This window comes from Haemorhous mexicanus, chromosome 19 (assembly GCF_027477595.1).
Source record: "Haemorhous mexicanus isolate bHaeMex1 chromosome 19, bHaeMex1.pri, whole genome shotgun sequence".
Lineage (NCBI taxonomy): Eukaryota > Metazoa > Chordata > Aves > Passeriformes > Fringillidae > Haemorhous > Haemorhous mexicanus.
The window spans coordinates 3,382,967-3,407,701 of NC_082359.1; the positions used below are offsets into that span (position 1 = coordinate 3,382,967).

The 24,735-nt window shown below is 45.0% G+C and overlaps 2 protein-coding genes and 1 long non-coding RNA gene across 11 annotated transcripts in view; 1 reads left to right on the forward strand and 2 right to left on the reverse strand.

Moving 5' to 3' along the window:
• Nucleotides 1-11,511, reverse strand: part of LIMK2 (LIM domain kinase 2) — a 32,768-nt gene extending 21,257 nt beyond the window's left edge. Inside the window, exons 1-2 of one of the 2 annotated variants that reach the window (XM_059863108.1) lie at nt 9,838-9,912; nt 7,218-7,317 (exon numbers count right to left, since the gene is read on the reverse strand). In XM_059863108.1, the coding sequence (XP_059719091.1) occupies nt 7,218-7,317; nt 9,838-9,853 (116 nt within the window). In that variant the 5' untranslated portion in view covers nt 9,854-9,912. Of the gene's footprint in view, nt 1-7,217; nt 7,318-9,837; nt 9,913-11,375 lie in introns of those variants that run through there. The other variant, XM_059863110.1, reaches the window with a different exon arrangement.
• On the reverse strand, nt 10,147-24,437 carry RNF185 (ring finger protein 185). Of its 8 annotated transcripts, none has more exons than XM_059863117.1 (8): nt 24,299-24,437; nt 19,971-20,334; nt 18,673-18,906; nt 17,116-17,134; nt 16,365-16,477; nt 15,799-15,853; nt 13,770-13,887; nt 10,147-12,645 (listed from the first exon to the last, which is right to left on the reverse strand). In XM_059863117.1, exons 3-8 carry the CDS (start codon nt 18,852-18,854, stop codon nt 12,548-12,550), a joined length of 585 nt encoding a protein of 194 aa, XP_059719100.1. In that variant the 5' UTR covers nt 18,855-18,906; nt 19,971-20,334; nt 24,299-24,437; the 3' UTR covers nt 10,147-12,547. The 8 variants fall into 8 exon arrangements, with proteins under 8 accessions (XP_059719100.1, XP_059719101.1, XP_059719106.1 ...); XM_059863118.1 differs by having other exon boundaries at nt 19,971-20,089; nt 24,299-24,436; XM_059863123.1 differs by having other exon boundaries at nt 18,673-18,902; nt 19,971-20,089; nt 24,299-24,430.
• Nucleotides 13,790-23,407, forward strand: LOC132336046 (uncharacterized). The gene is made up of 2 exons (XR_009488796.1): nt 13,790-13,919; nt 21,811-23,407. It is a non-coding gene; the product is annotated as an uncharacterized LOC132336046 (long non-coding RNA).
• Nucleotides 24,438-24,735: the final 298 nt, after the last annotated feature.

A 24,735-nucleotide genomic window follows, 5' to 3' on the forward strand; every position in this document is an offset into this window, starting at 1 on the left:
TGACCCAAAGAGGGGCTGAGTATTTAGTGCTGAAAGAGAGCAGCTTTGGCCAAAGAACACAAGCACACACACGTGAAACTTGTCTTTGCAGCAGCCGCACGTTCGAATGGAGGAGTCAGAGATGGAAACGAGCCACATCTCCAAGTATATCAAATTAACTATATACATTCCTAAACCCTTCAGTGAGTGGGGTTATCCTGCCTTCACAGCACCTACAACCTGTTCACCCTGCTGCAGGAGGTAACTCACAGTGTGCTTCATCCAAGGAAACACTGCTTTCTTTCCAATACTGCTTTAAGAGATCATTACAATCCTTTAACAGAATTATCATCTCCTGAATGGAAGCTGAGAGGTATAAATCAGCACGGAATACTCTCTCCAGCTCACAGCACATGCAGTTGTATCACTGTGCTTCTCTGAAGCCAAGCATGATCTCCAGTGACCTAATCAGCTAAAGCTGCTCACAAGACACTCAAAAATGCAACAAACATATGCTGCTGCACCAAGCCCGCCCATTTCTGTACAGTCAGCAAAGCCTGGCATGCCTGAACACAGCCTGAAAACCATGCTCTGTTCCAGAGGCAAGAGCACAAGAGCACTGTAATGTGCTTTTCCTGGAGATGCTCGCCTCAGCTGGCACACTGTTCCAGGGACGCTTGGGGCTGGAACAAGGCAGTCTTGGCTGCAGATTTGACAGCTGCTGCTCGCTGTTGAAGTATGCAGAAACCCAGGCAGCTTTTTGTGTTCTTTTTTTTCTCCTTTCTTAAACATTTTTTAAATTTAACTTTTAATAAGCAGCCACCTTTATAAAGGGGAAAAAAAATCTCCATTTTCCCCATTGAGCGTAGCTGGTAAGCTTGGCTGTAAAAGTGCAGTGAAGCCTAGTGCTGCAGAGCCCGATGTGCTTGTCAGTTCCAGCACGGGTCTAATTCCTTCTGACATTTCACACAGCTCTACTGGAAGCAGCAACACGGTGAGTCTGTGTCTAGGAATGCGCTCTGGTCTCCCACATTCTCTATATGCTGCGTGCTGAACAGGGGCCAGCGCTCGCAACCCTGCGCTCGCCTGGCTATCAGCACCTCCCCACCGCACGCCCACCTGGAGCGCAGCCCCGGCCCCTCCCGCCTCTGGCACCTACACACAAAAGCCTTTCCCCGCAATTCTGCTGCCATGGGCTCACCGCCCTCCGAGGGGCATTCCACGTGACCTCATAAATCCCAACTCTTCAGACAAAACCTTTGAAGATTTGATCCACAGATGTGATAAGCAGCCAGCTAGTCTGTGAATGAAGCCAGCAGATAAAGCCCAACTTCAAAGTAATAAAAACCACCCAGACAGCTAAGCAACTAGGAAAGGATTTTAAGACTTCCTTAAAGCCAAAGGACACATAGTCAAATGTCTATTTAAACAGGAAACTTCTTATCAAAATTATTTTACATCTGCAGCAAGACCCAGCAGCAGCAGCAGCCAGTAAGTTACTTTGGCTACACAGAAATGTCTTGTTACTTCTTGCTTTTTTCTCTTGTCTCTATGACCTATTTGAGAACACAATGTCTTCTGATAAAAGGGCTCTGGAAAAGGTGTTAATGTGTTCATACATTCTAGATCTGAATTCCTGCCAGAATGACTGTACTTCAATAATGCTGATAACAGGTGGGGGGGGGGCACCTGTAATTTTACCGATACCATCTCTGGGGGCCAAAATGCACAGCAGTAAATTTCTTTTTCACCAAGTCAAGTCAGACATCAGCAACTTCCCTCGTGCAAATGCTGGCAGCATTTCCACTACAACCAGGTAGTCATCACGGGGGAGCTTTTTTCCTCATTATGGTTTAGAACTACGCAGTAACTTTGGCCAGAAAGACTATAACTAACAAATGAAAAGGAACACATGAAAAACCTCAACAACGACTTACATGATATTTATCACTGAGTCTCAGCCATTAGAGATTTATCTCCACAGAAATGAATCACACAGCTGTTGTGATATTCCAGTGATGAATACCTTGAGCCAGCTGGGGCCGGGCAGCCTCTCGGCACTCCTTGCCACACATCCCGTGCTCTCGGTAGCATGTCTGCAGACAGATGTATTGCTCAGCACATCCGCCAGCCCTAAGATACACAAACTTATCCTGGCACAGACAGACACTTCGGTATGTGTGGGACCGAGGGAAGAGGAATCTGCTTGATGCCTGAAGAGTTTGCAGCAAGCCTTTCCTTTAGCATGGGCGCAGCTTGGAGGCATTCCAAATACTTCATGCAATCCCAACACCTCGTTGTATTCCCAAGGCACTTAACGTATAACACGTGCTTTGCTGCTGTTGAAAGACAAGAGTCAGCACCTGAACCCAATCCAGTCAGCTCCTGCAAGCAGCACCTTTAGATCTGCACGTACCTCCGGGAGCTCTTGTACGTGGATCCTGAGCAAACCACAACGAACGGTGACCTGAAGCTCAGCTCCATCACTGCATCTCACTTTTAAGCAGCAGCACAACTTCAGAACAACGCTGTGGTGCTGCTCAGTACCTCACATCACCAAGCACGTGAGGAAGGAGGGGTTTTATCCCCACCACACTTGGCAGATGGCTGCAGCCCTCCTGAATGTGTGCAGGCTGAGAAGCAAACCAAGGAAATTCAACCCACTGAAACTTCATAGGTTACACAGGGTTTGGGAAGCAGTGGCTTCTGCTCTGTAAATGCAGCAGATATGGCAGTAGGACTGGCACTTAAAACACTGCATCCTCACTCCTCCTTAACGTGGTGCTTTGGTCTGTGAAGACCTGGAACTCCTCAGGGAAGGATCCTGCCTCACTCCTGTGCCTCACATTCTCTGCTGTGTGAGTAATTCTAATTACCTTGATAGAATAACGCTTGATAACAGTGCCCTAAAGGACAAGCTGCCAATTCAACCAAAAGAAAGTTTGGACTGGAATGTCCCATTCCTCCTTAAATATAAAGGCTGCTCATTGATGCCCTGTATCTGATAGATTCCCCTGAGGAATTCGGCCACCTGCGAAGTGCTTCATTGTTCCTTTGAATCTGTAAACTCTCCAATGGTCATAGTGATCTGTGTGCTAATAGGCAACTATTTCTCCCTGGATCTGATAGTGGGCTCCTGAATTTCAATGCTGAAGAAGACACCACCAAAGGAACATTCCCAGAAATCCGCAGGATTAGTGAAGAGTTCTCACCTCTGAGACCCCTATCATTAAATTTCTGTAACTGCCAGAAACTGGAGAAGAGAGGGAAGAGGAGATTTTTATCTTCCTGCTCCTACCTTAATTCAGCTGCCTTTTATCACTGCTGCTCTTTCCCCTGCTCTCAAACTCAGCTGCTGTGTGGATAAACCTGCCCTGTGCTCACAGGTGAAAAGCTAAAGGAAAATTCAAAGCACCAAACATCCCACAATTTAAATGTCTTCTAATAGACATCTTGCTTACATCTTCATTTGTCCACCTTTGTGCTTCAAATCCTGTTCAGCCATTCATCCTCTGGAGAGGGAGCTGCTTTTGGAAAATGAAGGCCTGTGCCAAAGAGATTGAACTGACAGAAGTGATCTAAAGTCTAGAAAATAGAGTCTGGAGAAAAAGCTAGGTCTGCTAAATCCAGGGCTTCTGCCTTGTACGAGGGGCTCATGGGAGACACAATCTCCCCTTCTGACAGGGGAAGGCTATCTCAATAACAGAAGCAGGGGAAAAAGCTTGTTTTTCATGAACATGGTGAGAAGAAATGGATTTAAGTCTGAAGAGAGTAGGCAGAAGGTTCCAACCCTGAGGATACTGAAGTGCTAGTAGACAGTCTGGGATACCAAAATCCTACAGTCACTGGAGCTTGTTAGATGACCAATTTCTTGATCATCCATAAGCCAAAAAAATTACTTGCTTCAAATATAAGCTGATAGTAGATATACTAAAAACAGAAAATAGATTTTAAAAATACCCTCAGAAATCATCTAGTTTATCCTGCACCCTCAGACCAGGTTTAATTATACCCAGTCCTCATACAAGTTTGCCTGGCTTGCTTTCCCCTGCCCCCAAATGTAAAAAGAATCAAAGTGATTTACTAAGTTTTGCTGAGAAAAAAATATTTCTGTACACCAAATATGGGATTCAGTACAGAAAAATCACATTTTGAAAGACAATCAAATCACTAGAGCTGGGAAATTAGTAGTGTTTCCTTTTTCTGTTCAGTAGGCTGGAGCTTAGGGCACCCCTTGATCAATCCAGTGCTCTTCAAACTCCTGAGGATTTTTCAGCTTTTAATTAACTGGTTTGGGTATAAACTAAATAATATGTTTTAAATCTGTGACTGTAAAATCACCAGTAATCCATCACCTTCTGCTACTTTTGAAGATATGCTGTGAACATTTTTTCTGGTTTTGGCTTTCAGTAGAGACTTGTGCAGCAAGCCAGTGTTGCTTGGCTACTTAAATTAGGTTTATTTTATAGACCACAGTACTAGACATGCTCTGTTATTTCATGGTTAGGAAGGAACTGAGCCTCAGCTGTCTTCCTTCCTAAAAAATGCTTAAGCACCCTACTACAGTAGGAATTCCTGCCAACATTTCCAATTATTTTCTTCCTATGCATCCATTTTCCACCTGGATGTAGTCTACAGGCTTGATCTGAATTTGTGGTTTTCAAATAATCAAAACTGGATTTTTAACAAATACCATGTCCTTAAGATAAAGCCATACAGCTGTGTCTGGGTCTTCTCATTCCATCCTACTCCAAATATACAATATCCCTACAGAAAGTGGGGTTTGTCTTTAATTTCATTTGACATTAATTGCAGAAAAACAACACAAACCACCAAAAATAAACACTAGTAATAATACTTTATTCAAAAGTATATTTATAGATATATTCAAAAGTATTCAAGGCATTACCTTCTATTTTGCAATATGGAAAAAAGTTTGACTGAAAACAATAAAACCAGCAAGCTCTTGGTCAAAAAAAAAAAAAAAAAAAAAAAAAGCTCTTCCAATAGTCCCCTGAGGTACAAATGATCCAGACCTAGGAAAAAGACAAAAAGACACCTTTTCCCTTCTGTCTTTCCCTTTCTTGGTGTAATGTTTGAAGTTCTGTGCAATGCAATTTCCAAATCCAGTCAAACTGTGCAAAGCAGTGACCTTTGAAAGTGTGTGCTGTCTCAACAGAACTCAGAGGCACAAAAGCACATTCAGAGTTAATTCACAACAGACACTGTGACAGAAACATCTAAGAAACTTCCTCAGCCAGATCCAGCCCATCAGATTCAAGCCTAAGGAACCAGCTGGCCAGAGAACAGTCTAAAATATCCAAGATCTACAAACAGGGATTTGCTCTTCCCTCAAGCCACAGCAGAGAAAATGCAGGTTTCAGAGACAAAAGCTCCTGTAGATGCAGTTTGAGGAAGGAGGGAAGTGACAAAAACTTCAATCCTCAGAGACGCTCATGTACGTCAGCTCCTGCCAGCCCAAGCCTGACCAAGAATAAACAGAGCTAACGAGCCTGGAGCAGTGCCAATCAGCATTAGAGAAATTATGTGCCAGGCCAGGGAGTCAACTAATCCACAGGAAGACTGTAAAAAACACTCCACAAGAGCTGCCGGAACTCACAGCTCCCACAGCTGCCAAAGCCTCCTACCCTTAGAGGCTTTTTAAAGTTTGGCTTTGGGATATCAGGCACAAGACTGCTGCTCAGCATGGCTTAGGGACAGCAGAAGAAAAGGAAGAACAGTGCAAACTGGAAACTTGTTTTCATGTACAGTCCTACCCTGGAACTAGGAAAAAGGGGAGGGCAGCTTCCTTTGCTGCAGGTTCCAACTGTTCACTGAGCACAGCAGCCTCGCTGGGTGCTGGAGCTCAGCAAAGGCAGAGCACAAGAAGTGCATCAGCAAATGCAGAAAGTGACTACACAGCTCAGAAAAAAGTTGGTGTCATCACTTGTATAAAACAAACCAGCCCAAAAGCAACAACCAAACCTCCATTATACAATATAAGCTATGAAAACAAATCCTCTGTGAAGTGTCCCAAAGGCAGGATTTGCCTCCTGCTCAGCTGCTCCTCACCAACAGCCCCAACAGCAAGAAGCACCAAGACATTTGCAAATTAAGACCCACAAGAGAAATATATTCAATGGCAAGAGGGACAGACTTCCCAGCACACACAGCTTGGGGTTTGGCTACTGGCACAATCTAGGGAAGCTCAGCACGATACTCATCCTTCAGGGAAAAGAGAAAACCAGGATTAAGAAAAGCTGCTTCATTATGGCTAAACATGAACATTAAACCAAACAGAAATCCAAAATACCGGGATTTGTAATGAAATCAAAATGTTATTGTGATTATTAATGTGTCACTAAAACAGCATTTCCCAACTCAACTGAGCCTGCACTGCTTTGGCAGCATGAGATGCTTTATTTTTTTTAAATATACCAATAACCACAATCCTCACTTCAACAAAATTGGGGCATTTTGTTGTTTTTTTTTTTTTTTTTTCCTTCTGTTCTTTAAACAAGGACAATAGATGCTTATTTTGGCACAGAAAACATTCCTCCAAAGCCACACTTTCTTCAACAGTATCCAACACATTAACCTCCCCATATTCAAGCCAACATAGTAGCTAGTAGAAGCTGCAGGTACTGAACCTCTCTCAAAAATACAGACAGACCCCTTCAGAAATGTGATTCTGGAGCATGAAAACTGGACTGAGTATTCATGGAACACCAAAAAGAGGCATTACTCCTACCACCACGGCAGAGATCCCTTTTTGTCCTTGCTGACAGCAACATTATCTAACAGATTTCATAAGTTTGTCTGTCTTAAGAGTCTGGAAAGGAGAGAAAGCAAAAGGCAAGATCTCTATCAGCACCCTGATAACACCCTTGCACCTACCACACATGGAAAAAGCAACATGCTGTGCAAATTGCCTGGGCACTACTTTGGAATGCTGCAGAAGACAAACATGTAACCCATGGCTTCTGCCACCAGCAGTAAATCAGAGCTTTTATTTGCACTTTATCTGTGCCCCGTCTGCGTCAGCACAGCCGCGCTGCCAGGCAGTGTCAGCTGCTCTGGGGACTGGATGTTGTCCCTGAGGTATGGCCACAAAGGAGCTGGGAACAGGTCAGGCACAGAGACCACTGCAGGAGCTCCCAGCTCATGCTGGGACCTCACCACCAGGTCCCAGCCAGTGGAACAACACAAGGAGGTTTAAAGGCTGGAGCTTTACCTACCGGAAACAGGAGATGTGCCAAGCCTCATTGACAGTCTTGTGGAGGCGCTGCCCAGCAGCAATGCTGTCCCCACATCCCAGACATCTCCAGACTTCTTCACCTGCACACAGCAATAAGGGGACAAACAGCAATCAGTTTACAGCAGAGAAAACAAAGATTGGTACATCCTTCAGAAAGAACCACCTTAAGGAACTGACAGGAAAGCCTTCCCACATGGAAAGCTGCAGGCAGTCTATAACCCCAGAGTGGCAACTCCCAAATCAAACTCTGATATCTTGTATTGGTTTTTTTTGTCAGATGTGACATCTGCTTCTTCACATTCTGCACAAGAAAAAAATACGACTTTTCATATGAAACAGTTCAGTTACAGCTCTGTCAGAGCAGAGATTTCAGGAAGGCAACACTGGTTTAGTACAACAATTCCAACAGAGAACCTTGCTCGGCCAGGAAGCCACACTGCTGCTTCCCCCACAGCACTGACTCAGCACATAACGTTTGCTCTCATTTGTATAATTAACTGGATTTCCCAGAACTGAAAGAAAGGAAAGGCAAACTTCATTCAGCAGAGAACAACTAGACTACCAGGAAGGAATTACACTCTTGAATGAATAATCCCATAGAGACTGTACAGCCAACACCAGGCTACCGTCAGACTGAGGAAGGGGGAGTGATGCTACTGGCCAGTTGCCCTTTCAGAAAATACTTATAGCAGTTATAATAGAGCTATAATAGATTTTACTAGAACTGCCAGAAAGCCCCAGAAAGAGCTGGTTACTTAGATGCAAGCAAGCTAGGAAAACAGAATGAAAGCTTGTGCACAAAGAACATTTGGCACACAGATAAATGCTATCCAAAATCCCAAGGGCAGTGCAGGCATATTAAAGAGTCAAGAATCTTAGTTCAGCAGAGGATGGCACAAGAAATGTGTCACAGAGCTGAGCAGATCCCAAATCTGTTTCTTCCTGGTTGTTGCCACCAACAGTTGCTTGCAGCAAGGCTGCATTAAAGGAAAAGTTGCACTTAGACAAGGAAAACCACAAACCACGGACTTCCCTGTTCCAAAGAGTGGTACAACTTGGTTAGGCAAGTTGCTTTGGCAAGTTCATACCACTGCTGAGTTCCTTGAAGCTACACAAAACAGAAGCCATCAACCTTCCATGCACCTTTACCCCACCGTGTAGGTCAATGACAATGTTTAAAATTAACCAAGGTAAAGATCTTCCACTTTTTACATGAATAGTTTTTTCAGGGAAAAAACCATTTGCTGCTCAGCTACATGCACCACTATCAGCAGTACCCAGAAAGGTCTCTATAAAGATGTAAGGCTCAAAGGGTTCCTTCAAATGTGACAAGTGGTGTAGGTTGCTACTTCAATTCCCAAGTGTGCATCAGTTCCACACCTGGATCACCTGCCCCTCTGCCCTCCTGCTAATCCAGAACACCAGGAACTCCACCTGAGCTCACATCTGCACAGCAGAGTAAAGGTTGGGAGATCCTTGGAAAAACCTGACCCTGCCTGTGTTGTCCTATAAAAGAAATGGCTTTTTCAGCACACTGGGAATAAAAGGCAAAGCTCCCTGTGCCTGTGCCTTCATGCACAGGCAGCCAATGCTCTCCTCTCGAAGCAGGGCAAGCCCTGGAAGTCAGCTGAGCTTCTGAAATAGCTGCAGGCCAAAACTACCTGCAAACCAAACATTCTGCAGCTCCATCCCCTCCCATTCAGTGTCACCAGCACAACACACACGTGTCAAAACTGTCTGTGGATCCTGTTAAAGACATTTAAAAATCAATGACTACACCACAGCTGTCTACAAGCAACAAATTACTCCTGGACCATCCAACAGAATCTGACCCATCAGCTTCGGAAGTCCATGAAGAAGAAAGAAACTACAGCTACTCTCAGCTGTAGTGCTGCATCTGTTAAGTGTACCCAGCAAGGCTGATTAGCTCACAAACGGAAACGAACAGTCCTCAATCCAACAGAAATTGCTTCAGTATGCAGGAGAAACGACGGAAATGAACAAAACAGAGCAGGAAACAGTGCGAAGGAAACGCAAAGGGACATAATCCATGTAACAGGTCTGTCGAGTTCCCCAGGCCGGGAGGAATTTGTCAGAGACGGCCAGCGAGGAGCAGCCGCCGTGGCCCCGGCGGGCAGCGGCCGAACCCCGGGGGCACCGCGGGATCTCGAGCGGGACAACAGGGACGGGGTGAGTGGCACCGGCAGGCCCCGCGGGCACCTGCGCTGCAGGACCCGGTGCCGCCCGCGGCCGCCGCGGGGCGGGACGCGCCGCATCTCCCATGGCCGGCCCGCGGATCTCACTGCACCCGCCTGGAGCCCCCGGGCCGCGCGTGTGGCCGCGAGCCGGCTGTGCCACCCTCTGGAGGGAGCCGCGGGCAGGCCCCAGAATGCTCCCCAGCCACGGGCTGACGTCCGGCCGGGGCGCGGGCTCAGGAGGCAGCGGCCCCGTCGAGCCCCGCAGGGGCCGCCCCGCGACACCGCCGATGCAGCAGCGGCCGCATAACGGCGAGAGCCGCGGCCTCGCGTACGCGCGCCCGCCCCGCGGTGGCGGAGGGCGGCTCCTCCCGCGGAGGCGCGGCCGGCCCGGCCCGAGCTCACCTGGCAGCGCCTCCATCCCGCGCCGGCCGCCCGCACCCGCCCGACGCCAGCGGCTGCCGCCGCACCTGGGCCCGCCTCTCGCCACCGCCCGTCCCGCCCCCGCCCCGGGCCAATCGGCGTCGCCCGCCCCGCGCACCGGCCAATCCCCGCGCTGCTCCGCCGCGCTCGCCCCGCCCTTTCCGCGCCGGCGGCCAATGGCGGCGCCCCCCGCCCGCAGCCCCGCCCCGCACGTGCGGCGGCCCCGGGCGCGGCCCCGCCGCTCCCGCTCCCGGCCCCGAGGCAGCGCAAAGGAACGGCGGCGCACTCCGCTCAATGTAAAACCATTTTTTAATTCTAAATCACTTTCACAACAGTGAAAATTAGTGAGGAGGAACGGTCACGCACTAACCGAGCCGTCCGGGCCGGGTGCGGTCGGGTTACGGGAAGGGGTACATACAAAAGCACACCAGGGAAAGGGGGAACCAAGCGTTAACACTTTTAGACTATTTCATCCTTGAACTGCCAGAAAATAAGAGCTCTCAGTCATGCTTCTGCAACCTTCTCCAAATCAATTATCTCTCTCACTCCTAGATGGAAATCCCCACCCCTGATCCGTTAAACTTCTGGTTTTTAAAATGTATTAATTAAATATATTTCAGTACCTCTTGAATCTATTGCAGTCACTTCTCTATCCTCTTTATGGAATAAAGGCTTCAAAGGGCTACCATTCTCCTCCCTGCATAACCTCTCAGCATCGAGTTTCTCCGCACGAAAGGAGAAGGAATCCATCCCTTCTTACTGTCACACGAACCTTCCCTTCCCATCAGCAGGTGGTGCTGACTGCGCAGGAGAGGAACCCAAAGCTGCGACATTGTAGGACAACCAAACAAAACAGCCTGTCCTCCTGGGAAGGGCCCCAGTTACCAAGTTACACACTTGAGAAGAACCCTATGCCAAAGTTCAGCTACTCAGAAGTGTCGCACAGCAACAGCTGAAGCACCACCTCAGCTATAAATAGTTGAGCAATATATTCTGTCAGATTATCACCGAGTCAGGTATAAATCTGACGTGACAAAACACTGCAGAAGCTTTGCAACATTCTACTTGCCAGATGGAATTTTGGAGGTAGGCAAGTTAAACTTCAGTCATACTTTGTCTTGTCACTAAAAGGAAACAGTTAATAATTACATAAATAAACTTCTATTACAATTAATTAAAGGTGTCCTGCCCAGGAAACTCTGCCATACGCTAAAAAAATCCCAAGCTATTGAAACAAAGTTTCTATTAATTGATTTGCTTTTCAGTTTTTCTGCCTACTGCCAGGGAAGTCACAACATTCATCTTGCAGGAAATCATTACGACTACAAGCGACCGGAATCAAAAAAATCTAAAACAATAAGAGAAAAAAAAAAGGAATTGCCTAGTCAGAGAAATATGAACTGTTCATCTTGCTAGGGAATTTCTCATACCTGTTTCAAAGGAATCTACACAAATACATCAGGAGTACTCTTTAAAGCTGACTACCCAACAGGATTCCAAAGTGACTGCAGATTGCTCACCTTCTGAAATATCCCCTCAGCACATTAGTGGTCGTGGTCTCCTCCAGCACTTCAAATTAAAATCTTTGGTAGATTTTAGCTGCAGAGACTCTGGAGCTGTTCTGCTGTGGCACAGGAGAAGGTCTGTGTGCACCTGCAGAGAGAAAGTCTTCCAAATGTTCCCTACTGAGCATGTGCTGGCAAAGGCAGGATCTTAGGCCTCTTCCTGTGTAATTTTACAGTATGACAAGTTTTACCTCAAAACTCACGTAAAGAGGCCTTTTGTTCCTCTCCCCAAACAAGCTGATCTCAGGTCTGTAATAGGATTTTAACTGGAGTACATGACCTCGTGCAGAAAGTCTCAAAGCCTTGAGAAAGATAAATGTCGCTACAGTGACGAGGTTGTGGGGGATTATCCACGAGTGCAGCCCAGGTGCTGCACAGAGCTGGGGAAGACAACACTGTTTGTCAGTGAGGAACTGGGCTGGGTCCAGCAGCCCCACCTGGCTCCACAGCCAGAGAATCTTCCAGTGGCTGGCTCCAGCATACTCAGGCTTTAAAAAATTGCAGCATAAATTTGTATCCCTTCTTCTAACAGCCATCAGAAGCATCAGGAAGGGTTTTCCATCACACCGGGAAATAACAGACGGAAAAGAAACTGGAACCAGTCTCCAGAGCTGGCTCTGCCTGCTGTGCCCCAGAGTCCCAGCAGTGCTGCAGATGGTTTCCTGGAGAAGGCCAGATGTTGATGGAGACATGAAATAACATCTGCAGCTCTGGCAGATCCTTCATGGTTGCAAAGCAGGAGATACTGGTCACACTGGAGAAGTTTCCTTACCTGCCCAGTCTGTTAGGGATGACTGTGTATCCCACAGACCTGGTGTCACTGATTGGCACAGGATTTCAAAGCAGCACTCCCTTTCGGAGTGCAGCTCAACGCTAGGCCCACAGTTTGTGGCAGGAACCCATTGTACAAGATATCTGAGCTGAAATACACTTTGAAACCAATGTTTTAATTACCAACTCTGGTGCAAAATGTGAGATTCCTCATTGTGCTGTGGTACCACCAATTCCTGAAGCCCATAGTTAGCTACGGAACCAGACACCAAGAGGTTTAAAATGGGATGGGGATGCAGTTTGTAACTGTTTCAGTGGCCTTGTTGGTCATGAATATATAGAATAATGGAAAAGACTTATGCAATCAACAGCCAGAACATTATCACCAGTGCCACAAACAGGAAGAGGCGGGAAAGGAACTGCTCATCCACATATTGAGGAGTCCCTGGAACAGCTGGAAAACAGGAAGTAAAAAAAACAAACAACAGTTCAGCTCCTTCCTTTTCTCTGAGATTGTGTATATTCTGAATATAGAATATTCATACATTGAGAAATATGCAAAGAATCTGCTTGGTGAGAAAGTTGCTACTTCCTACCCTCAGCCTGGCTGGCTGCATGGGCAGATCAGAAGGAAGACAAGTATCTTGAAGCAGGACTCCTTAGTTCAGTCCCACTCCCAGGAGATTTTCAGGGGACACTGAACTATAGTTTATAGGGAAGATAATGTGACCCAAGGACAGCACAGGACCATGGCAACGGTGGTGTGATGTGAAGATTGAGTTTGTTCCTCATAATTCCTGTGCCATGTGACATGGTGGAAGATTTGCCAGGTATAACCTTTCACAAAGTAAGTTCAGAAAGCCCTGGGCAGTAGGTGTTCTTGTTCAAAACAGATTCACTTTGTCTACAGTGAAGATGGGGAGGAGGTTCTCTAGGGATTACTTCATTGTTAGAGAGCAAGGTCACCCCTTGGAGTAATCCAACTGGTTTTTGTTAATCAAAACTGTGAAGAAATTTCACTGGAGAGTTACTTCTTGTAGAATACAGATGACTGTCTCAGAGAAAAATTTCTGAAAAATGAACAATCTCTGCATTCATAATTTTGTGGTACAGAGCACCAGTTTAAATTTTTCCTTCTCATCTTTCAGGAAATGGTCCTTTCCTGCTGTTTTTAAAATCTGGGTCTCCTTCATACACCCCCAGTGACTCCTTTTTATTATTATTAGAAAGTCTAGTCCAATTTGTCTCATTTTTCAGAAGTCTGCTGGTGTACCAGAGGAGACATCTGAATTAGAGGAGAATAGTCTCCAGTGCCACTGTTCCTCTGCAGTCATTGGTCTCCTGGGAGGGCTTTCAGCAAATTATATGGAAGTGACAAACTTGCTTCTTTTATGAGTCTGTGTACAAAACATACCAGCCACAGACCCCTTCTCTACAGAGTGTTTTTGCCCTCGTTTTGTGGTTCAATTGAATTGACAACACTGCTTACTGTTCAGAATATTTTGCCATTTAGCAGGTTATTAAATGTTTGTAAAATGTCTGTCTGTCTGTATGGGACAGGAGAAGGACCCGAGGTACCTGGAGGAGGTCGCCCGTCGTTTATGTTGAAGGCTGTTGCAAATATACCAAAGGGAAAAGCCCCAATTCCAAAGGACATCTGGAAGCCACCATCACCAAACCCAAAGCCCTGGAATCCCTGCAGAGAACAAAGAACAGAAGACAAAACAGGTACCAATCACTTAGAGCCTATTTCAGAGTATTTTGTGGAAGTGCAGACATTCCCTCTCACTGGCTTTCCCACAGCTAAAGGAGGGCCGAGCTGTCTGGCAGCTTTCAGTCTGACACACTTTTGTAGATATCCCCTTAGCTCTCCTGGGTTTAAAATGTTCCAGACAGCAGCAAATTCACCAAGCAACCAAAGGTTTGAGAAAATGAAAACTAGCAACTGCAGTTCTTGCTTGAGGGCCACAAATTAGGACAGTGTTTCTCAACTGTAACCTTTCTCAACTTAAAATAGAAGGTATCTGCCAATGTATCAAAACCAGCAGAAATAATTCTATTTAGAATGTCTTAACAATGTATCGTGTGTTAACAGCAGTTAGCCATATAGGAAAAGTACTTAAGAAAATAACCTAAATTGATTTTTGTGATACATGTGCATCAGTTAAATACTCAGTGAAATGATAAGTTGACCGTGGGATGCATAGGAAAACCACAAAAAATTTACCACAGGGACTCAAATTAAGGCAGCAAAATGACCTGGGGCAGGAATGGAAGACATAAGGAAAGGAGGAAAAAAAGAAGTTACAATGCAATAACACTGACCCTGTGGGATCCAGACTAAAATACCACATCAAGTCAAAAGATAAGTGTTCTGAATTGAGATGAATCCTGCTCTGCAGAAGCAGTGTGCTGTTTGAGAACTGACTGTGTGTGAATCTAGGGGCTTGGGTCATGCCTAACACTGTGGAGAGCCCACAGTTCTGTAATCCAGCTGTCTGTCCTCTCACCTCAGGATTAAAACAGTGATACCAGTTCTGAAAGACCCTCTGGTTTATCACCACCAACAATGGGAGGACAGCTGATTTTACTCATATAATAAAAGCCAAAAGTTTCTTGCTTGAGCCTTGATTTGAGGAGTTGGTCTTTTGACCATACTCTTCTCAAGCATTTTGCCACTAACTCTCAGGGACAGCAAAGCTCTCTGTGGCAGGTACAGGATCTGAAGAGAACAGAACCACTGCCTTCATACCCCATCCCTCTGATTTACAGCATCAGTTGAAAGGTTCAAGTAAGGTACAGGAGCTGATTTAATAAGGCAGCAATGCCCCAGTGAAAGAGAACAGCTGAGCTCCCAATACATTCAATACAGAAATGCACCTTAATCACACCCTGCAGAATTGTTTGCTTGAAGCATGAGAGACAATCCTCTCCAAGGACCCCAGGCTGAGTTACATGGAAATGTGCCACTGTTTCATCAGGTCATGCCTGCTGCCATCATGCTGAAGAACACTGTGGTCTGTCCTACTGCCTCCTCCCACGTCTGCTCCATCTGTGCCAGCTTCTGTTTACATTCACCCTATGTAATTTCCTCAACAAAACCACAGATCCCTCTTCAAATCATGTATCCAACAGATATTGACTTTCTCTTGCTTGTAATGCCATGGTACAGTAACATCCATTGAAAGGAGAGAAGCAGCTGTCAGTGTCAAAAATCTAAATTAATACATAGATTAATTAATGACAGGTAAGTTTTGACAGAAATACACTTGCACAAAGAATTTTCAAAGCAAAGTGCTCCTTGTATTTAAATGTGGAGAACAATCAAGTATGAAAAGCTTTTCCAGTGACAGCACACTGGGCTGTGTTCATGAAGCATGATCCAAGTGGGGCATCCCAAGTTCTTTGTGATGCTCAAGGCACCACAGGAACAGAGCTCTGCCACACCACAGCTAACCATGATTCATGAACAAGCAGCTGGGGAAGAGCCGGGTGTGTAAGCTGCAGGATCCTCATGCACGTTCTCTCACACACATTACATCCTCCAGGATGAACAAATACCACTATCAATAAAAACTAAACCACTCAGGCTTGTTTGATCACTCACCCCTCTGTTCTCTGGTTCAGGCCTCTGTCCTTGGGGTCGTGGTGGAGTTTTCTCTCTGCAGGAAGTTGTGAAATTAGCTCAAGTGCAAGGACATGTGACAACAGTATCTGCAATAGACTGGCTAATAATCAGAACCACCATAAAAGACATTGTCCTGGGGCCATCCAGCAGAGCTGGAGCAGTGTGAGAGAGCCAACAGCAGCTTTGGACCTTCAGCAGCACCTAACGCTGCACTTCTGAATAACAAACACCCATTGCAAAGGCTAAAAACTGAGGACATGAACATTTAATATAAGCTTCTCTGGTCAGATAATAATCACTGCAACCTGCCACTTGTAACTGATAATTAACACTTGATTCAAATTAAAATGAATTGCCAGTAGAACAAGAAATGTGTGCAAACCCAGGCCCTGAAAAAGCCAGAAATATGTGGCAGAAAGATCTATGTTTTTTGACAAAGTATTTAAAACTGAGAATCCAGCCCTTTAACAGCTTAATCTTAAGACCCTTAACTAAAGTTTCATCTTTAATTTTCAAATGAAAATAGCTGCATTTAGGTTTCTTACCTGGGGTCCTGTTGCCCAGTGCTACCTCTTCCATAGAGAGGAATAACTTTATCTCGACTGATTCCTGCTTTGCATACAGGACACACTTGTCTGTTTGGCCTGGTCTCTAGCCACTAAAAGAAAGGAAATTATAAGAAAACTACTAAAATACCACAAAAGTAACTATGCAAACCTCATTTGCAGCCAGGCAGAAAGACTTTAGCAGTTTCTCCCAAAGTTCTGGAGCAAAACATTTTAGTAAGTGCCAAGTACTCCCCAAAGTGGAGTTGGCACTTTGGCTGTTGTTCTGGTGGGAACAACTTGCTGATGTGCACACATTCAGATCTGCACTGGAGTAAAAGGAGAAATAAGGAGTATGAGCAGTCCTGCAAAGGCAAGGGCTAGCACAGACAGCCTTCCTGCCATCCACCTTCTCTATAATGGTAGCACAATGTAAAACACTCTGTATGCAAAGAGAAGTACACTCAGCACTTAAACCTGCAAACTAAACCCTGCAAGCTCCAACAGTAATTGTACCAAAACTGCAATTATGCAGGGCTTAAGAAACTCAGAAGTGGAGGTAAGTGGAACAGAATCTAAGTTTTCTTGTTGCTCAAAGAGCAGATTGCAAGCTGTTGCACATTGAGCTGCACGAGCAGGTTGTGACTGCCCTGGAGAGAAAAGCACATTTGAAAAGAGGGGGATACTCCAGAGAACCAAGGGCTTTATTGAGCAACTGATGAAAGACAAAGTAAAAGAAAACCTGTCTTACCTGGTGTAAACAAGGCCAACTGTGAGCATTCCCAGGACAATTTGTTCACAGAGCAGAAAAAGAGAGGAAAATAGAATTAGTTACTGAACTCTATATGACAAATGTGCAGCGTACAGGGATGGTGCAGCTTGGTGACAACAGAATCCTGGAATCCAGCTGGGCCAGTTCTGCAGCCTCCCATTAAAATCATTTTTGCAAACACAGCCCAAGACTGATCTCCACTGGTTTTCTTTCAGGTTACACAATCTAAATTCCTAATGTGGTTCTGTGCATCTCCCACTCCTGGGTCCTCATCCATACCAAAGGCCCAGACAGAGGCTGCATTCATCTTAGGGTTCATTGTACAGATTTTCTCTTCTGATACCATGAAAAGCTATCCCAGAGCCAAGATGCACATGAGCAAGATGTCACTAATGAGACTTTAGGATCTTAGAAATTGAGCTGGAACTTCAGCCACATTCACAGAATCATGGAATAACTAAGGCTGGATGGTAGCTCAGGTACCCTCGAGTCCAACCTGATGCTCAGAGCATGGTCAGCTATTGAGATCAGACTCAATTGCTCAGGGCAGAGAAATTCCCATTAAACAGATTAAATTGCTATGGCAAATTAAAAAAGTCAAACAAGCTACAAGATAAAAGTGCTAAACAGCCATCTGCCTTCAAAATGGTCTCAATAACACCATTCAGACAAGACACCTGGTACTTTTAAGGTTCCATTACTCCAAATCCTTTTGTGCATTAATTTAATAATTAATAATTTAATGTTATTTTATCTTAACACTCCCTAAGCCAGTGATTTTCCATCTCCCCAAATAAATCCTGTATTTTCAGATGTTATGTATATTTAGACAGGAGAAAAACACTTTCAGGCTTCTTTTTATTAAAGATTTAGCCCACTGTGTAAAATAAACTCCAACCCCCACACATTTGTCCATGTCAATCCTTAACTTCTTCACATTCAAGAAAGGGTATATTCAAACCAAGTTACCCACATCAGAAATTCTGCACATATATCTGTGCTGTACATTATTTCCAAGTCAAATTAAAGAACTAAAAAGTTCCTAACACAAGTGCAAAGAGAAATTGCCCATGTGTAAAAGCTTATTGCCTATATATATATATATATATATTTAATGGTTTCAAAGGAAAAAAGAGCAAGTCTGGAGGAGAAACTACAATTTGGCCTACAGAACCCAGATGCATATCCAGGTTTAGGTAGGCAGAGGTCAGAAAGGAATTTAGGTGTAAAGAACATTTCTGTGCTAGGCCAGACAGCACAAATAAAAGAACACACATAAGCAAACAGTATCAATGGGCACTGAACTGTCTGTGTGGGGCTGCTTGTTTGCTTTTACACAATAATCCAGCAGTACAGGCAGCTTAAGACACAGGAAAGCCATTCCCTGGAATACAAGCAAAGAAAAACAGCTGAGGAGCAAACCCAAGCTCTCCTAAACCAAACCCACAGCCCCTCCTCTAGAATGACAAACATCCCAGGTTTTTATGGGATCAGACAGATGGAGTTCTGGCTGGTGTGTGGGGCTGCAGCACCTACCAAAAGAGGTGCCCACACAAGCTGATAACTGCATCCTTGGCAGTGTCTAAACAGATGTTGCATTCAAAAGTGTTGTCCTGGTTAGTGTTGTCCCCAGAACCATTACTGCTGCTGCTGCCACTGGTCCCTCCAGTACTGGAGCTCTTTGCTGATGCAGAAGCCGTGGGTCCTTTGCTTGCCATCCTCAAGGACTGCCCAAACAAGGTCAAGAAAATTCTCCTCTTGGAATCCTAGCTGTGAGAAAGGGAAGAAAACCAATCAAACCTAAACAATTTTTGGCATCATGAACATTGCATCCTGGCCCCATTCCAAACTGGTAGTGACTTATCTGAGAAGCTCTTGAGTCCTGTTGTTGATGGTTTTAGTTTAATGTAGCCAAGAGGGATCTTTTTTTAGAGACTAAGCTACTTTACAGTCCCAGAGTGTGACCTGGCTGATGTGTGACCTGTATTTTACTGTCACTGATGAGCACCCACAGACAAAACAACCCTCCTGTATTTTGTCATAAATGCCATTTGCTGTAAGGAGAGTGAGCTCCCTTAATCATACCTGCTCTTCCAAAGTTCAACACAACTTATAACAGAGAGCGCAGTCAGAAGCAGAATTTATTCATGAAGTAATTCACAGTTTGAACAGACTGACAATGCAGAGTTTTAAGTTCAATGTTCATTAGTTTGGAATATTAATGACAATAATGGCAAGCAAAGGTAGCTTAGAACTTGAATTCTCTCCTGAGCAGTATATAGGTGCTATCACAGCAGTGTTGAAATGACTATCAAACATTCCTAGTATTTTCAAACTATTAAACATTTCCAATCTAATAGTAAGGTAGTAATGCAGAAGTATCAAAAATTTTACTCAATGTGCTTGAATTTTACTTCCATGCTTGCACCTCTCATTAACATAATCATATTGACCAAAGAACAGCATTTATTTTCAGTAGCAACAACCTCTATAGTGCAATTCCTTGATATGTAAATTCCACAGTACCTAAAAATTTGAGACTCAGCACAAGGCATTTGTACTTCTAGAAATACTTTTACCAGTACAAGATTTGTAATCCAAGAACTAAGAGAGTTTCAGTGGCTACAGAAATTAATTCACTAAAATACAAATGTTTAAAATGTTTCACTATGCTTTTCATGAAACGCTAACATCATGTTGAAGCTGCAGGAACAGGAACACTTAGATAAAGCTGTGAGAAACAAACAGGTGATTCAGATTTTCTGAACTTTTTGCAAGTGTACAAACAGTGAAGCACCTGAATTTTTCAGAAGGTAATTTCTTTTCCAACTTACCCCCCAAGCACTAAAGGCTTTCCTCAGTGTTGCCTCTTTGTAGCAGAGCTGCAGCTCAGGTGCAGGGCAGCAAACCAAAGCCTCAGGATCTCCAGCTGTTATTGCCAACAGCTTTTTGCCTACAATACAATCCCACTGCAAGTCAGGAAAGCATCACACCCGGGCCTTGTGAAGTATTGCAGCAAAGACTCAGTTACAGCAGGTGAAATCTCTCTCTGCAGAGCTTTTTCACTCCGTTACATCATTTTGCACAGTGTCCCAGAAGGGCAGGTTTGTATTCACAGATGCTGCACTTCAACATACGCTGCTTTCAGTAGTGCTGACTCTGAGCATTTCACACCATGACTCCATTTACACTCAGTTCCTTGTACAAAATTAAAATCCATGTTAGAGCAAGGCAGATGGAAATGCTGCCAACCTACAAACTGTATGCCAAAGACACTTGGATTTTTCACACATCCTTACAACCAGAATCTTCAGCCTGTCTTGCTCAGTAGTTCAAGTGAAAACTTATCAACTTGGACCTTTATATATTAATATAAAAGTTGAGAAAACCTCCTTAAAACCAAGGAGTTCAACACACTGTAAGAAATACTGCATCCCTTTACAGAATGGTCAAACAAACATCTTGACAAATAACAGGAGGAAAGGAAGTGTGCAAGAGGCAAAGAAATACATTCTGAGTCCCTAATATCAATGTGGAAAAAAAAGTTTCGTTTTCCAAATTAAATTCTGTATATTAACACAATGAATCTGAAGGCTTGTCAAAAAGATAAAATCTGTATCTCCACAAAAACTTACTGAAAAAACCCCTCAGTTTTACTAACTAGAACAAATAAATAAAATGTTATGAAGAAGGATGACAAAGAAATCCAGAGAAATATCAGTAATGATATGGAATAAAGATGGCTGAGACAGAAGAAAGATTAAAATGACATAATGCAACAGGCACTGAATCTCCTTTCCTAGAACAGGTCATTCCTTAATCTCTCCTGGGGATCCTCTCCTAAGTATTTGTTCATTGGCTGATGGGGCGCAGTGACCTGGTAGGACATAACCAATTTAAAATATCAAAACCATAGCAAAAGGCAACAGTAAAAATAATAAAAGCCTTCTCAAACATTTGATTTTGTCCCTGGAATAACCCAGGTTAACATAATTGGTCTGTAACAGCTGCTGCTGGGCTCTGTACATCTGCTCATATACAAAGAAGCAAATGTGGAACAGCTTCCGGTGGCTAAATTTACATTTGATTATCATATATTGTGAGTGTACTCTGAATGCTACAGTACAAATTCAACTGCAAATGGAACTTGTCCTGAGTGCAGAATGAGCTCCAGACTGAACAGTCACTCAAACTTCTTAAACTCTGACACAAAACTCTCTAGAGGAAAAAAAGCTCAACAAACAAGCAAATCACAATAAGCAATAAGCAAATCACAAACTAAAAAAATCAACAACTATCACAACAGGCCAAACCAACCCCATTCTCAATTTGCTTTAGAGTTTGGGAGGAAGACTGTGAGTTCACTGGGAACATGACCTCTGGGGTTAAGTAAACACAATTCAGGGATGCCAGTCAAGGTTTGCTACAAACTTGTCCTCCAGATCAGGCCTCCAAATCAACCCTGGAGGCATGATGAGCAACAAATAAAACCAGGGAAAGGATATAAAAATAGCTGATACCTAACTGCAGGCATTCAGAGATCTTGCCTTTTCTATTTCTTACTTCTCTGATTTCTACATATTTACAGGAAAACAGTATCTTTGTTTCATAAAAGCCATCTAGATTAGCTGTTTATTTCCTTCAAACCACAATCTCTCTGTTATATCCCAACAGGTTGTTCTGAAAAATGACTGGCCTTCACTACATCCAAGAAGCAAGAGTGGCAGCAGATGAACAGCTAAGAAACAAGGAACTCATTTGCAAGTAGGCTTCCTAAATAAATACAGAAACCTGGTGGAGCATGAAGACATGGAAGTGGAGGTACCTGAGAGGGTGGAACTCCAAAAGGAGCTGGATGACAGCCAAGAGCACAGGAGGTCCACGACAGGAGTAAGTGCAGGGGCCTGGGAATGTCCATGTGCTGGGTAAAGATCTCACTAACAGCCAGTAAAAAAGAAATTTTCCTCTAATATTTTAAAAACTTCATCTGTAAATCTACTGCTCACTAGGAAAGCAGGAGCTGAGTGGCTACTGTCAAAGATCACACTTCTGAACTCAGCCAATGACTGCCTTTGCCAAAGTACACTGCCCAGCCCTCAAAACACAGGAAAAACACTTCAGGACAGGCTGGAGGAGTTTTCACCATAAGTTAAGGTAGACAAAAAAAATCTGCTGGAAACAGCAGGTGAACATTAATTCAACCTGGGAAAGGCAAAGAGGGAGTATAAATTAGAAGCTAATTTCACCTATACAAAACAGTCCTGGAATACATGTTCACAGCATGCCATTAGGATGTCTCAAGTATTTAATTTTTTCCATGAACAATGAGAAAAAGTTCTGGTGAGGATATAGAAGTCTGGTTAGTTTATTAACAAAACCCAAAGTTTGTTCCTCTTTGCCATAACAGTGAAATAAAAAGAGCAGCACTGTAGGATGTCAATTCCACAGGAAAGACCCTTTTCCATATTTCTTTCCTAATGAATTTTATTTTAGCTAAGATTACTGAAATTTAAATAATCCAAATCTAGATTGTTTATGAAACAAGTTCTGATTTAGTTCCTGAACCTTTCACAGTTTCAATCAAAAAGAAGATTTGCCAGTGTATTTTTCTTATCCCTAAGGTAATAGTCTCATTTTCTGACACTTAAAAGTATTTACAAAAGGAATATTCACATTAGAAAATCAATTTAAATCTAAAACTACTACTGAGAGTTTATATAAATATGCCCACTCCTAAGTTTAATAACAATCTTGATACTTAACATATTACAATTGCCTGGGCTTCAAGTACAACCAGGTAATCTTAGCTGAAAACTGCTGACAGTGTCTAGAAGAAAGTACACTGACTTCTTGACAGTCGTTTTAGATATTTTTAACAAACACATGACTGTCCTGTTGTTAATCATTAAATACATATTTATCTCTCACTACCTTTTTACTCTTCTCTGTCCCCCAAACATGTTACATTTTAACTCCTTGGAAACACTTCTCAAGTTCATCTTTCCACTTCCTGTAACCTGTACAGCATTGGGCACCTGTTTCTTGATATCACCACAAAGTGGTCTCAAAATATGAATTCCTGTGCTGACTTGCTCTTGCAAAAGCAGCCATTTGCCTTCCAGCCTTGCCTGGCCTGGTTTCATGACCTGGGATTCTGCAATGCACATCTGTGTTACAGTCAGGGCTGCCAGGGCAAGGGCCCAGCTCAAGGAACACCGAGGAGTCCGTGTCCCTCGTAAATGCAAACAGTAAAAACCTTGTGGCGATTGAAGGAATTGCTTTTTTTATCCGTTCTATAAAGGTTTAATATAGACTCCAAGAAAAATCTTTCAACAAAGATTTTATCCTCTTACCTCACAAAGTCCAAAGGGAAAAAAAAAAAAAAAAAGGAATATAACCAGTTGGGTAATGCTGCCCTGCCCAGCGTTTTCCTGGTTTGCAGTGCCGTGTGAGACAGACGTGCCTGGCTAACCCAGGTTAGCAGCAAAACGTAAAAATATCAAATACAACAGTTACTACATACAACAGACGTGATTTAAGAAGAAGCGAGAATTACTATATGAGCAATTCTCAAAATGCAACCAATGTCATGCACCAGCAGCTGACACCTCGCGACACAGCCCCAGCCCGAGCCCGAGCCATCTATCGCCGCTGGCAGCGGCTCCGGCCCCGCACAGCGCTCACCGGGCACCTGCGGCCCCGGCACGGCGCCTCCGGGGGCAAACCCGGCCGGCAGCGCCGGGCCGCGGGCCGGAGCTCGGGGGACCCGCGCCGGGCCCGCCGGGGGCACCGCGGCCGCGCTCCGGAGCACCGGGCGAGGGGGGCCCGCGGCGTCCCCGCCCCGCTCGGTTGGAGCGGGCGCAGGCGGCTCCGGCCCGGCTCGGCCTCGGAGCCGCAGCCCAGCCCCGGCTCCCCCCACCGCCCCCCGCCCCGCCCGGCCCGGCCCTGCTCACCGGCGGGTCCGGGCTCCCCGCAGCGCCCGAGCCGAGCCGCCGCTCCGCCGGGCCCCGTCACCTGACCGCCCGGAAGCGCGGCCGGCGGAAGGGCCCGGCCCCCGCCCCACCGAGCGCGGCGGCTCCGCCAACCGGGCCGGGGAGTCGCGGGCAGCGACACCCGCCCGCCGCGGCCCCTCCTCAGCCCGGGCCCCACGGGCGCTCGATACCTCGGGCTCCTCCGGGACGAACGGGCCGGGCTGCTCGGCCCCGCCGCGACCCCGGCTCTGCCGGCTGGGAGCGGTGCGGGCCGCGTCCAAACGGCGGCCTCCGAGGACTGCGAGAAGTTCGTACCGAATGCTCGGCCCCAGCAGGAAGGGAGAACAGAAAAGGAAGAACGGAAAAGGAAGGAAGGACAGAAAGGGAAGGAAGGAAGTTTGAGGGAAACAAATTGTTGACTTACGAGTGTAGAGGGCTAAGGATCTGAGCTGAGAAACAGATTCAGGATGGAAAGAATATGAGCTGAGAAACTCCAGGATGGAAAGAGAGAGCTTGATAAAGGTATTTAGAGTTTGATAAAGGTATTTAGAGCTTGATAAAGGAATTTATGCAGTTATGAGAAACCAAAGTAACAGAGGGACCAAAGCGAGGGAGAGGAGTGACTGCC